General features: G+C 30.5%; 1 protein-coding gene across 1 annotated transcript in view; it reads right to left on the minus strand.

Moving 5' to 3' along the window:
- The window catches only part of LOC147810784 (uncharacterized), a 77,110-nt gene that overhangs the window by 55,943 nt on the left and 1,207 nt on the right, over nucleotides 1–19,960 (minus strand). The window contains exons 2-3 of the mRNA XM_087162083.1: nucleotides 19,119–19,514; nucleotides 18,368–19,038 (exon numbers count right to left, since the gene is read on the minus strand). Coding sequence (XP_087018209.1) covers nucleotides 18,368–19,038; nucleotides 19,119–19,514 — 1,067 coding nt within the window. The remainder of the gene's footprint in view (nucleotides 1–18,367; nucleotides 19,039–19,118; nucleotides 19,515–19,960) is intronic.

Raw genomic sequence — 19,960 nt, forward strand, 5'->3', positions numbered from 1 at the left:
ATTCATTGCTACATTACCAGTGATAGCTATATGATGCGCAGCTTTCAAGAGTTCAGGACATTTACCTGGCCTGACAGCTAAAATATCCAAATATCTTAAAACATTTTTTGGTACCGCAGAAAAATGTCTACTACCATTGTAAGGAAGTATACTATATCTTATTATTCAGAGATTATATCTCCTACCCCACCAGGCAAGACAGCAAAATTTTGAAAATTTGCCTCAAAATACTTAAATATTAAAAATATATGTCTGTAAACATATATCATTGACTTTGTAGAAGGCGTGCATTCACACTTAAAAGTCAACATTTCTTGAATATTTATACAAAATTTTAGAATCATAGCTTAATATTTTCTAATACCTCATCAGCATCGAAATCTAAATAACACCATTGAGGGAGCATATGATTATCAATTCAGAAAATTTCATTCCGCTGCCTCACAGAGGACCAATCAAAACTTCGGTGTCGTTGACAGTAATGGTGAATTAAATTTGTGGGAACTCCTCCCACAAATAAACTGCTAAAGAAATACTTTGATTACCAGTTTTATATTTTTACCCTGATTGATACGGATTGATGTTGGCACGTATTTGTGACAGTCGGCGCGAAAGGGTTAATGATACAGAAATTTGTAAAGGTAAAAAAAAGCCACGAAGGCTTAGTGGTTAAGATACTGAACCATCACCTCTTACATCAAAATTTTTTTATTAGTAGTTTTGCGCATGAACCCAAAGTCTATTTTTAAAGTAATTGAGAGAAATTTATTATATATATATTTGAATCTGTGGTGGTTGGCAAGTAAATAAAGCAAACCAATCATATTTATAAATTAAAAAAAATTTTAGACATATATTAGCTACCACTTCCTTGTTTTTATTAGATTTTATAATAAATAGTTCTTTCGTAAACTGGTTTTAATTCATAGTTGTCTGATCGGACTACTTGCAAGATATTAATATTAATTCAATACAATCCTTAGGATTGTAATTCTGGGAAAATGTCTCCTACTTTAAATTGTTGTTACCAATTATTTGATATTGTTAAACATTTTAATCTATTTTAAAATTAATTTAACTTATCTGTTCTAAGAACTCTAATTATCATGCAAATTTTTATTTAGCTCAGATAGGAGGTACTGTATCCATACAAGGCACTCCGTATGTTTGTGTTCAAGTACTTGCAAGAAACCGTATGGTGGCTTTCAGTTGTAAGAGGCGTTAACTGAATTGTCATTGTGAAAATTTTGCTCGATCCTTCAGTGGCAGCCTATTTATAACAACTTTTTTGCCTTCGAATTTATAAATCATTTTCTACTTTCGATAACATTAATTAAACAAAAGCATTAGTTTTAACGTACTTCTCAAATATGAATATTTGAGTTGATAACATAAAACGATGAATACTTTAAAATACTCTTAGTCAATAACTCAATCAAATAAATTTAATGTTAAATTTTTCTACCACTTCCAATATTTGGCCAAAGCATTTTGTTACAAAGAAGCTGAAAATTTATTAATATTAATAATCATTTTGAAATTAAAATTTCAACGACGTAACTTTTGGGTTACGAAATTGGATATTTAGTTTGCCGGTCTTTTGAAATTGTGTTATAAAATTGGATATGCCGGTCTTTTGAAACATAATAGTGAATATGAATAAAGTGAACATAATGTTTTAAATATTAATAATACTACTTTTAAGTATTTTAATTTTTTCTAAATGCATATGCATTCGCGCAAAAAACCGAACGGGTGCAGATATGCCAACTGCTCATCTCTCAACAAACATTTTAATAAATTCGTAACGAATTACGTAGTAAAACTTGTAGAATAAGGGAAATTACGCCCACCGTTAAAAAGTGTCTCCATGAACTAACTGCAATAAAATTGCCTTTTATATGATACTTTGAATTCTTGTAATATAGTGGAGGAAAAATTGTTTAAAATGAAAAACAATTAACTAAAAGTAACTTGCATTTCGATACCATTAGAAAATGATTTTTTACAAAGCGGAGCAAATTAGCATCTCTGGACTAGTTTGCAATTATATACAAATCATCCTTCTTATTAATTGATTTCATAAAAGTAACTTTAAAAAAATGTGTGGGTACTAACATTGCTAGATATTTTTTTAAAAATTATATTGGCATCATTTGAAATTTTTATAATATAATTATTTTTTATATAAATTAATGTCAATATAATTTATAACTACTTAAAAAAATTTTTGTTTTAATTTTATTGCATAATAATAGTATTAGTATCCACTTTTAGATATGAGAGCGAATATATCATACACTAGTTACAGTAAACTTTATTAAAACCTTATTAATAGAAAGAAATAAAAATTCATAAGCCTACTATTCCACCAACTTAATACTTGAGCGCAAACAGCCAATCTAAAAACCCTAAGAGCGCTGAAACCTAAAACTGCGCAAACAGAACCGTGCATATGCTTTTCATCTTTTAATAAACCCCCTCGCCGAAGAAGAAGCTTTAGCGATGAAATAAGCCAATAAACTTGGAATCCTTAGAAAACGAGATAAGAGAAAGAAAAATAAATCGAATCTGGGCTCAGCATCTGTCTTTTAAGTAATTATTTAATACGGCAGTGAAAACTCGGGAAAAGGAAGATATAAAAACTACAACTTCCACTTCGGAGACCAGATAGCCGGGAAGCAATTTAAATGAAACGGAGGAAACCTCTTTAACGGAGCTCCAAGATTTCCGTTTTCACTACTTCCTTTTTTTCTTCTCATTTTCCAGGACTTAATGCAGTTATTGAATACACGCGTGAATGAGTTCGTTGATAGGGAATTCTGTACATTGTGTGCTAAAGTGAATAAGAAAGGGTAATTAATAATGAAGAAATATAGGCTTGAACAATAGAAAATGCGTACATGTAATTAGTGTCAGTCTTAAATAATATTTTCTTGTAATTATTAATAGTAATATTGTATTTATTAACATTGTGCTAAAGTGAATGAGAAAGAATACTTAATAATGACGAAATATAGGCTTAAACAATAGAAAATGCGTAAGTGTCAGCCTCGAATAATATTTTCTTGTAATTATTAATAGTAATATTGTATTTATTAACATTGTGCTAAAGTGAATAAGAAAGCGTAATTAGTAATGAAGAAATATAGGATTAAACAATAGAAAATGCATACGTGTAATGTGTGTCAGCCTTAAATGATATTTTCTTGTAATTATTAATAGTAATATCGTATTTATTAACATTGTGATAAATAAGAAAGGGCAATTAATAGTGGTGAAATATAGGCTTAACCAATAGAAAATGCGTACGTGTAATGACCGTCAGCCTTGAATAATATTTTCTTGCAATTATTAGTAGTAATATCGCATTTATTAACATCGTGATAAATGAGAAAGTGTAATTAATAGTGGCGAAATATAGGCTTAACCAATAGAAAATGCGTACGTGTAATGACCGTCAGCCTTGAATAATATTTTCTTGCAATTATTAGTAGTAATATCGCATTTATTAACATCGTGATAAATGAGAAAGTGTAATTAATAGTGGCGAAATATAGGCTTAACCAATAGAAAATGCGTACGTGTAATGACCGTCAGCCTTGAATAATATTTTCTTGCAATTATTAGTAGTAATATCGCATTTATTAACATCGTGATAAATGAGAAAGGGAAATTAATAGTGGCGAAATATAGGCTTAAACAATAGAAAATGCGTACGTGTAATGACCGTCAGCCTTGAATAATATTTTCTTGCAATTATTAGTAGTAATATCGCATTTATTAACATCGTGATAAATGAGAAAGGGAAATTAATAGTGGCGAAATATAGGCTTAAACAATAGAAAATGCGTACGTGTAATGACCGTCAGCCTTGAATAATATTTTCTTGCAATTATTAGTAGTAATATCGCATTTATTAACATCGTGATAAATGAGAAAGTGTAATTAATAGTGGCGAAATATAGGCTTAACCAATAGAAAATGCGTACGTGTAATGACCGTCAGCCTTGAATAATATTTTCTTGCAATTATTAGTAGTAATATCGCATTTATTAACATCGTGATAAATGAGAAAGTGTAATTAATAGTGGCGAAATATAGGCTTAAACAATAGAAAATGCGTACGTGTAATGACCGTCAGCCTTGAATAATATTTTCTTGCAATTATTAGTAGTAATATCGCATTTATTAACATCGTGATAAATGAGAAAGTATAATTAATAGTGGCGAAATATAGGCTTAACCAATAGAAAATGCGTACGTGTAATGACCGTCAGCCTTGAATAATATTTTCTTGCAATTATTAGTAGTAATATCGCATTTATTAACATCGTGATAAATGAGAAAGGGAAATTAATAGTGGCGAAATATAGGCTTAAACAATAGAAAATGCGTACGTGTAATGACCGTCAGCCTTGAATAATATTTTCTTGCAATTATTAGTAGTAATATCGCATTTATTAACATCGTGATAAATGAGAAAGTGTAATTAATAGTGGCGAAATATAGGCTTAACCAATAGAAAATGCGTACGTGTAATGACCGTCAGCCTTGAATAATATTTTCTTGCAATTGTTAGTAGTAATATCGCATTTATTAACATCGTGATAAATGAGAAAGTATAATTAATAGTGGCGAAATATAGGCTTAACCAATAGAAAATGCGTACGTGTAATGACCGTCAGCCTTGAATAATATTTTCTTGCAATTATTAGTAGTAATATCGCATTTATTAACATCGTGATAAATGAGAAAGGGAAATTAATAGTGGCGAAATATAGACTTAAACAATAGAAAATGCGTACGTGTAATGTGTTTCAGCCTTGAATAATATTTTCTTGTAATTAATCATAGTAATATTGTATACGGTTCCTGGGATACGGCACTCGTCTCCCGATGAGGTTAGCTAGGCTCGAAATCTAGTGATGGCTGGTCGATATGAATTTCACACTCGGCTTACACCGACCACAGTGCTGATGTAAAGTATCCTCAGTGGTAGACGGATCATGGGTTAAAGTCCCCTTGCCGTCAGACTAACTGAGGGAGGTTTTCGTATTCTTCCTCCCCGTGTAACTTAAATGCGAGTTATTTTCATCAATGGGTCTTCCACAACCTGATCCAGGAGTTCCCTTATCCTCTGAATTGGGTTCAAAATTATAAGATTACGGAATTGAACATTGGCTGACGTAAACTTAAAAATTAGGTAAGCTGCTCAACAACGGTTACAATATTACCATATTGAATTATAATCAGAACGTTTCATTCTCAAAAACTTTAGTAAAAAAAAAATTCCCACTTCTCAATTTCTTATCAAGAAAACAGGAAGGAGGAAGGAAAAAAAAATAATAAAAAACCACTTAATTTGGGAAACAACAAAATCAGAAGCGTGAATTTTTCCATTAAAATCCATCAGGGTGTGAAGTTTCGCGATTTTCCCCACTCTTTCTATTTCCAATATTGCCCGGGCAGACACTGGATAGCAAAGTCAGTCTGCCCTATCGGAAAAGCTTGTAAGTCCGGAGTCCCCACCTAATGGATTTAGTTGTCTTGGTCCCTGATTGATGAAGTAGTTAGAAAACGGATTCCCTGCTCCCAAACTGCGAGGCACTTCTCTCAGATCGATTCGTGGTCCGTGTGAACCTTTCTTGACTATAAATTGGAAACAAACGAATGAAGTATTGGCATGAATCTATGCCAAAGAAAGAACAAGGGTGAAAAAAAGAAGATCCATGTTTTCGTTCGCTTTTTTCGAACTAAGAATGAGGTTTGGAAACTTATTGCCCTTTCTTTTGAATAGATTCAATTGATTTATGATCTGACTGCAGTTAATTGAGTTTAAAAAATGGATCAAGGTAAATTAGAGCTTTATTAAATATTTTTGGAAATATGGTTTTTATTTTAATTTTTTTCCTAATCTAGATAAATTTAAATTTTAGGTTCATTGAGTTTAAGATCAGTAGATATTTTATTTACGTCGAGCTAGAACTGAAGAAAGGGATATTGGCGACTGTCCGGGAAATATCCCTGAGGATGATTAGAATACATGCCATAACAATTTTGATTCTCTGCAGAGGGAATGGCTCCTCCGCTTTGGTATCCTGATGACATGCGTGCGAAGTCGAGCACTTTATGGTAGAACAGTTGATCATATCGAGGGTCGAGTTATTAAAACGTGCACCCTCGGTCTCTACGCGGGTTGATTTATTAAATTCACCATTACTTTGTTCAAAATAAAACTTACTATTTACTTTAACTATTTACTTTGAATTAACATTGATTATATATATGATTAAACTAACACTAATTAAATTAAAAGCAAAGTAAGTCTGTCAAATTAGCAACGACTACATTTAAGTTACCGTTTTTTATTTAATTACAACTTGATTCTGATTTTGTACGAATGCTTTTCAGAATCACCCGTCCCCAAGGGGTTAACTTAAAGTGTTTGGTAGAAATAAATTGTCTTAAATATTAAAATTGGTAAGTTTTTTTTCGGTAAATGGATAAACAATGTAAAAATTATGCATGCAAAATTTCAAAATGACTCTTAAAATGTAATAACACAAAACAGGAGATAATACTCAGCAATTTAAAACTTTTTTCATTCGTTTTTTTTTATAGTTACTTGTGAGGATTTTAAGTTCAATTTTGTGTTAAATGTATGATCACATTAAAGGAAATATTGATTTTCTCATACCAGACCTCCAACAAAAGAGTGATAAAAGTTTTAATGGAGAACTTTTATGGGACTTTTAAGAATTAAGAGGCGAGGAAAAGGTCTTTTAACTAGCAATGGCTTAAGTTCTTTCCCATCTGCTACCTCTGGCAAACTAGCGAAAACACGACGTCATAATATTATAAGTTTCGATCCTTCTAAATTTAGAACGTAAACTGAAAGCGATGAGGTGGTTGACCTTGCATAAAAATGGGTGAATAAAAGAGTAAAATCCTTATTAATAATAATTATCTTCGATAAGCGATTTCTTCTGAAATCTTGAACTTCTTTGAATAGCTTTATTTGAAGGAAAACATGCTGACATGATTCGGCTGGTATAGTTTGGATGATATAATTTGATGCCGAAATATACTTAACACTAGGTTTACGGACGTTTCTTATACGAACACGCGTTAATTTAAAGCATGAACGAATGCATTTAACAGTACTTACAGAGATGCCAACTTGCTCCGGACAGCAAATATATATTTTAAAGTGGTAGTTTATCAATTGTGATTCTTAGTTTAATAAATTCAATTTAGTAGATTTTTATCCACCACTATTTCTAAATAATTCGTAGGCTTATATAATTCACCACTTTATAGTGATTATGTCAAGCTGTACCTATTAAAAAGCAAGCAAAAATAGCCAAAAATGTTCAAAATTTCCTTTGTAGTTATTTACCGTTTTTTTTAATTATTTTGGCTTGTCCGGAGCAGTTGGCATCTCTGCATATCTTTAGGACAGTTCTTTTTTTCAAAGATATTCATTGTGACGGAAAAATTTTTTCAGTATTTTCATTTATTTGGGTGAATTAAAAGATTCTCAGATACCATTATGATTTGGTTATTTCTGATTAGATCTAGAATTATAAGGAGCAAGTACTTTTTGATCTCTCAAAGACTTTATGAATGCTTTAACAGTAGAAAAACCAATTAATTTCGATAATATATTATACCACTTTTTCCATAACACCATTTTTTGTAGCATTTCAATATTACCATGTTTTCTGTTATGAATTCTGGACAAAATTTTTCTTTATTTATACATATTTTTCCACACATGTAAATGATTCAAAAAATCATAAACGCATTTTTGATCCAACTCTCTCAAGATGAGGTCATTAAAATGTTAACCTAATTGCCAGAAATTCTGAAAGCTTTGTTTTTTAAATGTCTGCGACTTTATAAAGTATTTTGCAAAAAGCTTAGTAGTTGGCATCCAGGCATGCTTACTTTGTGAGAACCGATGGATCACCGATTGTAAATACTAAAATTTAAATACGTCATCGCTACCACATTTTTGTTATGGTTGCTACTTTCATCTATTTAAAATGAATAATTTTATCTAATGAGAATGATTAAAAATTTATAATGTATATAAAATTTTGTTGTATAAATTTACTGGTAGTTTATGTTAACCTTTTTGTGTATTAGGGTTTTATCAATTTTAAAATATACTCTCTCCGTCCATATTTAGTTGCTACACTTAATCGAAAATTTTGCCCCAGATTAGTTGCTGTATTTTAAGCAGAGGGAATCATAAAAAAACTTCCAATGGAGTTAAAGTAAAATAATACAATTTATGAGTTCAGAATTCATTAGTTAGAAGATTGTTTTATGCGATTACTGGTGAAAGTGTCGTTATGAAATGAAGGGTGTGTATCCTAGATTTTTTAAACTAATTGGATACTGATTTAAAAAAAGAATGCTTGGCTTATAAATCTTGTTAATTTACAGAATAGCCCTTTTAAATTTCCGAAAAACATTAAAACAAAATCACCAATATCAATGATCAATACAAAACTATTCTAATATAGCAATTAATTTGAAACAAAGGGAGTAATTTTTTTCTGGAAAAAAGCCGAATTGGGTACTTGCACTTCAAGAAGAAAATCAAATATACCCACACATGTGACCTATGACGACAGTGCCAGCTGATCGCTTGTGTGGAAAATGGCGAGTTAAAGTTAAGCTAAACTTCTCCACATAAGCTAAAATGTTAAAGTAAATTTAATTAAATACAGCACCTTATCGCACATCGAATATGTTGAAATATAATTCTTACTTGTCTATGTCTTTTACTGAATTTATATTTATTATTTGTTTATGTGTTTTATTGTAATCGTATAGTATTTTTGCTACGTGTACAAACTGGCTCCAGTGAACCTCTTATTTGACTATCTTTGGTTTAATTTGCTTTACATACATAAATATAAGAGAAATTTCTTACGTGATTTTTTTAAATAGAGGCTGGTTAATTTGCAGACTGGTTCACTTTTTAAGTAGTTTGATTAGACAATCTGTCAGATACTTTGTAGAGGCTTTTAGTAGTTGGCTCAGCCATCTTCATTCATTTTCAGGGCTGCCAACTTCTACGTTTGTTGCGAAATATCGTGCTGAATGGTAGACAATTAAAAAATAAAAGCTCTCAGAATTTTCGTAGATTTTGTTAACATTTTAACTCTATGCCGTGCGAGTACTTTAACTCGTTTTGTCCCGAGTTTATAAATTGAAATGATACAAAAAGTGGTTTTATGGAAAAAGTGGTATTAATCGCTAGATATCGTCATAACTAAGTACAGTATTGTCGAAATTAATTGTTTTTTCTGCTGTAAGGGTATTCAAAAAGTCTTTGATAGATCTAAAATTACTAGTCCTAGTCTAGTGTTCTGATGTTATTGGGCACCTGGGCCGCGAAGCGGCCCCTATCCCATTTATCTGGAATTTTAGAACAGTTTTGGTTGAGCAATGAGGTAAGCAGGCAATGGAGTTGCTTTTATGAATGTTTCAAGCTCTTTGCTTGAATAACTAAAAAGGAATAAAAAATAAATTGAGCAGCTCGCTCTAAACTGTGTTTGTTTGATTTTGGAGTTGTTCAGAATTGTATCAGCATGAGTAAACGTTATTTTCAGAAAAGTTGATGAAATTATTTGTTTTGATAGTTATGATATGAGGCGTCGGAGGTGAAATGTGCAGCTATTGGTCTGTAGTTTTTATCTTTGATATAATTTTCAAATTTAAAGATTTCATTAAAATTTGCTGTTTTACATTCTATGGCTTTATCGAAAAAATCTGCGTTTAACTTGTATATATGCTGTGATAGAGTTGGTATTTTGAGGTCTGCATGTATATTGGTATTCCGGATGAACCATCTTGCACAAGTTATTTTTCTAAGGATCTTGTTTTGGCATTGGTTTAATTTCTTCAGTAGATGTTGAGGTATCGTTGTCCAGGCAGGTGAGGCATAGGTAAGTATTGGGCGGATCATTGCTGTATATAGTAGCTTCTTTAGTTTAAGTGACATATTCTGATTATATATTAATGGTTGTATGGCTATTATTGCTGCATTTGCTTTATCTATTGTGCTTTTGATGTGATCATTCCAGGTGAGTTTGCTATTGATTATAAGGCCAAGATAATTTGCTTTTTTAACTATTGGTATTGGTATGTTGAACATTTTTGGTTGTGGAAGTATTTTAATTCTTCTTTTTTGTATAATTAATATTTGTGATTTTCCAGCATTTACTGCAGTTTTCCATTTTAAGCACCAGTCTTCTATTTCGTCTATATGGTCTTGTAGTTTTTGAAGAGCATGATTTGGGTTTCTGGATTTAATAATAATACCGGTATCGTCTGCGTAATAGGCTGTTATAATCGGCTTTTTTATAGGAAAATCATAAGTGTATAATATGTATAATATCGGTCCCAGAATGCTGCCCTGTGGTAGTCATTTATTGTTGGAGCAAAGAGCTAACATAAGCACAGCGAATAGATATTTTCATGTGGTAGTTTATTAATTGTAATTCTTGGTTTAATAAGCTCGATTTAGTAGATTTTAATCCACCACTATTTCTAAACAATGCGTAGGCTTATATAATTCACCACTTTTTAGTATTTTTTACATGCTCATACCCTCCAACTTATGAAGATTTTGAAAATAATTCTTTCAAGTGGTAGCGAACCAAAGTAGAAATTTTTAAAGCAAATGGATCCGTCATAAAACTTTTTTCAGAACTTAAGAATCTAGCCATATGACCTGCACTTTTATAAGTAATAGTGGACAAGTTACGCTAAAATTAATTTTTTTAAAATATTAAGACATTAATTTTGCTAATTCTGAAAAGAAGATTTCTGAAACTACGGAAATTCCGTAGCAGTTGGAGGTTATGCATGCTTTACATTTTTAAAAGCAAGCAAATATTGTCAACTATATGCAAAATTTACTTAGTAGTTATTTACGGTCTTTTAAATTATTTTGGCGTGTCCGCAGCATTTGGCATCTCTGTAATAACATAACGAATACTAAAATAACGTTAACTTGCTTTATAGGCCAGCTCTGATAGTATAGGAGCCTTATTTCGGACATTTACCAAAGGGACTATGTCATACCTGCCAACTTTTCCGGATTTTCCCGAAGATTTTATTTTCATTTTTCATAAATCAAGAAAATGTTTTTTCATGATTTTGAAGAGAATTGAAAGTTTTAGCTTTTAAATATTTAACACTGAAATATTTTTCTCTAACTTTTATAAGGCTTGCCTACCACTTCTTTTAAAAAAAATTATTTTATAACACCTGTAATAAAATTTTTTGTAAGTGTTTTACGTATGCAATTGTTAAAATCTGATAAAGTTTCATAGAAAGTTATACTTTTTTAAAAAGTTCGGCTTAATCAAGTTACCACAAGAAAAATATTATGTAAAAAATCTCAAATGAAAAAAAGTACGTGCAATGAAATATTTTTAGATAAAGTTTACATGCTAAGTATAAAACACGTACTAAATTATCTATCATTAGTATCATCGGTAGATAAAAGGTTATACGCTACTACTTCAAATGAACCTCTTGAAAAGGTGATTTAACAATAAATTGATTTAAAAAAAAATGGTGATATAGCAATTCTAGTTGATTCGAAAATATGAAACAAATGTAACTATCCTAGAAATTATTTTTATCCGCGCTCTAAGATCAGCTTCTCATTCTTACCGACATTATAAAATCAATAATTTATTCTTATAATTGCATACCTGCCAACACTTCCGGATGATTTTATTTTTATATTTAAAGTGGTAGCAATACTCAGGTTATTCCAATTAACTTTTTGAATTATAATGATAATTATAAATGAGTTTGACCACCACTACATATAAATAATTACAATAAATATATCAAAGCGTAATAATCCTTGCGCAAGTGAATTTCAACGGGATCAAAATATAAATATAGTTTTTCGTTTATTGTTTTACAACCACTCTGAAAATCCATTATCGGAAAGAGTGAAAGTTGGCAGGTACGTAATTGCCTCTCAGATCATGGAACATAAATTTCTTAAAAATGAATTACTATAAAATCCTATTTTTATATAATCTAGTGGTATTTTAAGCAATTCACAACTTCTTAACTTCAAATATATATGAACATAAATGGAACGGATTCAGTTTGATAAATACCCAATATCTCAATTTGACTATACAGGAGGACAGGCAGGATGAAGCTTAAATTTTGAGAATTTCAGTATAAAAAAAAACATTTGTTTAAGCAATCTTAATAGTTAAGAAGTAACCACTAAATTTATTGGAAAAAGATTTTTTCTCCAGAGAGAAAAAAATATACAGCAAAGTGAGTGAAACTTCAGAAAAGAGCAGCTAACAAGACTTAATAGTTTCATTTGATAAAGATAAAGCTATTTAATTTCAGAATCAGAATATCACTAAAAAATTCAAAATTACTTCCTTAGATGTTTTTTTTTTTCATTTCTATTCATTTTATTATCCACGGGTAATTTCTTTTAAATTTTGAACATCAAATATATATTTTAAAGTGGAAGTTTAACAATTGTGATTCTTGGTTTAATAAATTCAATTTAATAGTTTTATATTCACCACTATTTCTAAATTATTCGTAGGCTTATATTATTCAACACTTGAGAGGATATATGCAGAGATGCCAACTGCTCCGGACACGCAAAAATAATTAGAAAAACGGTAAATACTACTAAGTGAATTTTGCAATTATTTGACTATTTTTGCCTGCTTTTTAACAGGTAACATGACAAAAGTACTATAAAGCGGTGAATTATATAAGCCTACACATTATTTAAAAATAGTGGTGGATAAAAAGCTACTAAATTGAATTTATTAAAAAAGGAATCAAAATTAATAAACTACCACTTTAAAATATATATTTGCTGTCCGGAGCAAGTTGGCATCTCTGTATATGCAATGCTTATACCTCCTAAAAAGCAAGCAAAAATCGTCAAATATTTGCAAAATTTATTTAGTAGTTATTTACAGTTTTTTTTATTTTTTTTGGAGTGTCCGCAGCAGTTGGCATCTCTGATATCTCAAAATAATTATTTAAGTGGAAGTAGGTGTGTGAGTAAAATAACCCCATGCATGGGCAAAAAAAAAAAATCCCGTTTTTTATAAGTTTCAAGCATGATCTTTCAAATGGTGCCATCAGTTCAGCCACGTGAAATCTTCAAAAGTATGTGTTTCGAAAATCTTCCAAATTATTTGTTTTGAAAATTATATATAAAAAATTGCTCTTTAATTCATTTAATAATTTACTTTTTTGCTTTAAAATTAAATGTATTGTTTTTTTTTAATAATTCCGTAGCGAATTTAATTAAAAACTTTAAGTTGCACTTATATATAATGTATAGCTATTTTTAGATCGAAAAACTAAGTCATATATTAATAAATTTTGCATAACGTCAGTACATAAAATATATAAGCAGAAGGATATTTACTTTTTTTTTATTATTTAGAGAATTATTTAGTTAAACTTATTTGGATATACATATTTATTTAGGAAATTAATTATATATGTTGTTTGTTGGATATTTATTATTTACAAAAAATATTTATTAAAACTAAATTTACGTAATTATATAATTATAAATAAAAAATTGCTCTATAATTCATTAAATAATTTACTTTAATGTTTTAAAATTAAATGTATTTTTTCTTAATAGTTTCGATACGAATATAACCAGAAACTTTAATTTGTACTTATATATATTGTACAGGATATACATATTTATTTAAGAAATTTAATATTTATATTTATTGTTGGCTATTTATTATTTAGGAAAAATATTAACTGACTAAAATTAAATTTATATAACTGTGTTTGTTCAAATTTATAATTTTATAGGCTCAGTTTGTCGGAGATGTGACAATTTATTATAACTATTCATGGCAATTTATTTTATTTCATTTTAATTCTTCAAAATAAAAAGGAAACACCTAAACAACTTATTTTTAATATTCATACAATTATTTTCTTTTCCATTGCAAGCTAAAATCATATATAACTATTATTAAACGAAGTCTTAATTATTAATGATTGAGCAATAAAAAGTGAATAATTAAAAGTAGTGTGCATATATAATGTATTTTGACCCAAAGACGTATCGTTTAAATCGCTAGTAAAATTAGGAAAACATTCGAAATAAAAAGAAAGAGAGGAAATCTTCAGGCACTTTTAAAACTTTTCCTGTATGTATCAACAAAAAAAAATTCGCCCAAAAGATTACTCTTCTACAAGTTCATCTTTTAACAATTAACAATACGGAAATGGAGTAAAGCAGATACATTAATTTCTGTCTTCTGCTAATTCTTGTGTGTCGATTCTGTGTTGAGAAAATTTCTTCCAAATTCACTTATATAATTAAATGAGCTTATTAAACCGAAAGGAAACGCAGAATTCCTGTATTATCTTCCTCTTGAAGACTATTTTTCCCCCTTGATTCTTAGCGAGAACGATAAAGATAGAAAATCAGCCCAAATTTATTTTTTATACTATTTACTTAGTTATGTATCTCTTATACTGATTACTAAATATACTTATTAAATAAAGAGGAATAGTGATTTATTTTGAGAGTGTTAATATTCATAAGTGTACTGAAAAGAATTTCCTAAAAACCGGCTTTTTATAATTAAAATTATTAAACATTTTTTAAATAGCTTTTTAATAATGTAATTACATCATGACCATTACTAAATATAATACTAAATAAAATAATACTAAATATACTAAGTAAATAAAAAAGAATTATGATTTCTTTTAACAGCGTTAACATTTGTAAGTTAACTGAAAAAAATTACCTAAAAACCGATTTTTATAATGAAAAATATTTAGCAATTTTAAAATACTTTTTTTAATAATGTAATACGTAGCATACGCGTGCTCATTTATATTAACACGTTGAATACCATGGGGGTCACAGGTGACCGGCACTGAGTTTGCTCGTAGCGCCATGGGGTCGCCGGTGACCGACGAAGCCAAAATTATTAGAAACACATAATTCGAGTAAATGTTTAACTTTTTTATAATATTATAGTTACTAAAATGGTTTGAAGAAATTAATGCAATATGGAACACACAAAAATAGTTTTATTTACATACACACAGATGCCAACTCACTCCGGACAGCGAATAAATATTTTCAAGTGGTAGTTTATTAATTGTGATTCTTGGCTTAATAAACTCAATTTAGTAGATTTTTATCCACCACTATTTCTAAACAATTCGTAGGCTTATATTATTCCCCACTTGTAAATATGTCATTATAAACCTTTTGCAAAGTAACAAACTCTGTTTAATATTTGCATATTTAGATTGTAGTAATATACCGTTGTGTTCAGACGGGCAAACCATGTAAAATTAGCGTGGCATTCAACGTGTTAATGGTGAAAATAGTAGCCGAGCATCATCTCAGGCGGAGTTAGCTAATTCAGCCAGCTCCACATGTAAAATTAGCGTGGCATTCAACGTGTTAATGGTGAAAATAGTAGCCGAGCATCATCTCAGGCGGAGTTAGCTAATTCAGCCAGCTCCACATAGACCGTTCAGGTTGTTCCGTATCAGGATCAGTGAAAAAAATCATAAGAAATTTTTATTAAAATAAATGCGCTGTTATCAACATAAGAAGAGTTTGAGATATTTTATTACTAGTGGATGTAAAATTACAATTGTATTGATAAATAAAAGCAACAAAAAAAAATTATAATAAGTAAATATCACCGGTACCCTAAATCAGATATTTATGAAGCCTTTAATACATGTGTTTAAAATATTATATATAGCAGAGACGCAAATTGTTCCGTTTCCAGCAAAAATTCCAATAAACTGGTTACGAAATAAATAGTTAAATTTGCTGAAATCGGATAATTACGCTTTGTTTTTAAGTAGAAAATACGAGTTAATTGCAACTATGCCTAGGTGGTGACTTTACTTAAGTACCGGCCCCGTGAGGGGCCTCAATTTATTTAATTTAGTTGCGGAAGCAAGAATTAATTGCAATTACGTCGCATTTAATATGATACTTTGAATTTTCGATACATAGAGGTAGATAAATTCTAAACGAAAAATAACTTAATTTCAATTCCACTTGAAAATATTTTTTTTCAAAGTGGAGCAGGTTGGCATATCTGATTATAGAGATCAAAATCTAAACTAAGAATTAGTTATTAAGGAACTCAATTTTATGATACTTTAAAAAAAGCAATGGATTATTCTGGGAATACTGGATTATAAAAATTCATTTTTCTATGATTCATAAAGGAAACTGCAATATCTGCCAATCTGAAAAGATTTTAAAAAGTGGTAGTAAAACAACAATTAAATTTTGAAGAATTTTTTAAAAACAAAATTATTAAGACATCTATAAGCATAATTAGACAACAAATCGAGGTTGCTTTTATATTTGTTTAAATTATTGATTCCTCATTGTAGTCGTCAATTTTTTGGAACTTTAAACTTAAAGATTTAATATGCCAAAACGCTATTGTCGCTACCACTGAGAAAATTATTTCTCAATGGCGTACTAGTTGGCAGCTATGCATCAGTAATGAAAATAAAATAGCTTTTTTTTAATTTTTGGTGGTGCAGGTTGAACTCATTCAAACTGGTTCAGAAACAAGATCAAAACTGAGGTATCGATACAAAAATAATTCTCCGTAAGCAGAAAATGACGCAATTACACAAGGGAGAGAGATGTTAATAATCCATACAAATCTACCCTAAGTACTTGCCAATTACCCGGGTAATCTCGCTAGCTAATCCCCCACCAGGTATGTGTTATAAATTAGAAGAGGAAGAGCTTTCTTTGGGAAAGAAGAGTGAACGCAAAAATAAAAGTGAACATCAGAGTGTTATTAAGTAAGTTGATGCTGTGGGTGCTGTGGTGTTATTTGAATAGCTGCCAATGTGCATGGACACCCAGGAGAATTTTTCGTGGAGCTATTTTTTATCTTTATAAACCAACATTAATCGTAAATAAGTTATTCAAAGTTTGTTTAAAAATCGCTTAATCCACCTTGATCATCAATGCTTAACCTTCTCGGGACGGCTTAGTCATAAATGTATTCGTATAGAATCAGGATAGTAAAAAGTAAAAAGCGGTAGCTTATATTTGGGCATAGCTAATTTGACAAACTTATTTTTGATTTCACTTTAAATCTAAAACATCCAATACTAGTGCGTTAAAAGTGTAACTATGCCATTTTTAATTCGAACTAAGTAGTGGTGAATTAAATAAACTATTACTACCCCGCTCACAAATAAACTGTTTTAAAAATAGTTTGGCTACCAGTTTTATATTTTCTTAATTTGATTATCGACAACCTGAGAATGTATATATGACTCTCCCGTCTTGAAGAGGTTAAGAGAATTCATTTTTGATTCCGTTGAAATTTATGTTAACTGTGAGCGACCGATACCGACTATCATACACGTACGAATCCGTATATTATGACTCTAATTTCAAGGAATCAGTCTTTGTCGCTATTGGGTGCATGGAAATTCTGTCAACATCGTAAGAGTTAATATAATACCTGTAGGGGGGAAAAAACTGTGTTTCTGCTCACGTAATAGATCCTTCTTCAAAACAACACTTAACTTATGGCAAGCCGCTCCCCAGTAAATTTTCATTTAAAAACGAGCCATTTAATTTAAATTTTTTTATATTCATAAGTTATTTTTCATGCATATCAATTTAAATATCTATTTCTAATACATATCTATTTCTATATTTAAAGTGGTAGTTAAATGTATGTGCAGAAACGAATCATAGCGTTCTTACATTTTTACGGAACCAAAGACAACATCAAAACAATCAGAATATAAAAATAAATATTTTATTTTCCAGAAAACTGATAGAGTCACAAAAACTGCGTGACTAACTTAAAAATAAATTAAAATTCAAAATAGTGTATAACACTGAGTAGTAGTAGTTTTGTGGTTTCACAGACACACATATATATATATATATACTGGAGAAAATGTGCGATGAATAATTATGACATCAGTATCCTGCAGTCAGTTACAGTTAATTTCTGACAGCAGAAAGAATATCAGGATGAGAGGTTGCAGGTCCGATATTTCGATCAGCAGGTCTGATATAGCGAACTCTACAGTACTCCCCTTCCAGTCTGTAAGACGTTTAGGCTTGAAATGGCAGGGCAAATCGAACTTTCCTTCCAGACCTAGTAGTTACTTCTGGCTTTACCATAGGAGACTGATTGGTAGAGTCTGCAACTTAATCAGATAGAAAATAGGCAGGCTTTAATCTGTCGATAGAAACACTAGATTTCTGTCCTTCAAGATCTAGAACAAAAACTTTGTTAGTTCGTGAAATTACTTTAAATGTGCCTTTATAGGGCTGTTCCAAAGGACGTCGGACACTGTCTATCCTGACAAAAACGTGGCTACAAGACTTCAGATCTTTACTGATGAAGATTGGACGTGTGGCACCACGAGTATTCAGAGGAGCAGGGCGCAAATCTCTCATTTTTTCACGAAGTTTCTGTAAAAAATCAGAATGAGATGTTACAGATTTAGAAAAAGAGTTGCGAAAAAATTCAGCTGGAAGGCGTATCGAACAACCATACACCATTTCAACTGGTGTGCAATCAATATCTTCCTTTAAACTTGAGCGAATGCCCAACAAAACTGTTGGTAAAACTTCCATCCAGCGCTCAGTTAGGTGGCATTTAATAGCATTTTTTGGGCTTCTATGAAACCTTTCAATAGCTCCATTACACTTTGGATTGTAAGCTACCGTCCTAGTTTTCTGTGTTCCCAAAAACTTAGGCAAGGAAGAAAATAGTTCTGATTCAAACTGGCGACCTTGATCAGTTGTGACAGTCTCCGGAACGCCAAATCTGGCTATCCAACCAGCAAAGAATGTTTCTGCAACTGTGTCAGTTGTCTGATTCTGCATTGGAAATGCCTCAGGCCACCTAGAAAAACGGTCAATACATATAAGTATGTACCTGTAATCTCTTGATGGTGGTAGAGGACCTACAATGTCTATATGAACATGTGAAAATCTGTAGTGTACTGACTAATAAACTCTAAATGTCGCATTTGTCTTGGAGAGCATTTCTCACTTTTTTGCTGAAATGCGTAAATGAGAGGTTTGCGATCAGTGTACACTAGAAAATTTCGACCTTCAAGCATGTGCCGAAAATGTTTGATAGCTGAATAAATTGCAAGCAATTCCCTATCATAAGTGCTGTATTTTTGCTCTGCAGCATTAAATTTGCGAGAATAAAAACTCAAAGGCTGTAATTCATTGTTTATTTTTTGTTGCAAAACTGCACCAATAGCAAAATCTGAAGAATCTACAGCAAGAGATAAATTTGCGTTTGGTAAGGGATGTGCTAGCAAAACAGCATTAGCAATCGCATCTTTAACTGCCTCAAAAGCAGAAATTTCCCTATCAGTCCAAATTATAGGTGTTTTATCTTTTTTAGCTTTACCCTTAGTTAACCCTTTCGGGCCGACTGTCACAAATACGTGACAGCATAAAACCGTATCAAACAGGTTAAAAATATAAAACTGGTAATCAAAGTATTTCTTTAGCAGTTTATTTGTGGGCGGAGTAATAATTGTTTGATTTATTTAATTCACCAATCCTTTGTTCAAAATAAAACTATTTAATTATACTTTGAATTAACATTGATTATATATATGTTTAAACTAACAATAATTAAATTAAAAGCAAATTAAGTCTGTGAAATTAGCAACGACTACATTTAAGTTACCATTTTTTATTTAATTACGACTTGATTCTGATTTTGTACGAATGCTTTTCTGAATTACCCGTCCCCAAAGGGTAAAGTCGTGTAAACAAGATTGGATTTTAGCTGCATCTTTAAAAAATCTGTGATATAAATTTACCATAGCTAAAAATCTGCGTAATTGTTCTACAAATTTAGGCAAAGGAAAG

This window comes from Parasteatoda tepidariorum, chromosome 4 (assembly GCF_982258835.1).
Source record: "Parasteatoda tepidariorum strain Cologne lab strain chromosome 4, Ptep-v5.0, whole genome shotgun sequence".
Lineage (NCBI taxonomy): Eukaryota > Metazoa > Arthropoda > Arachnida > Araneae > Theridiidae > Parasteatoda > Parasteatoda tepidariorum.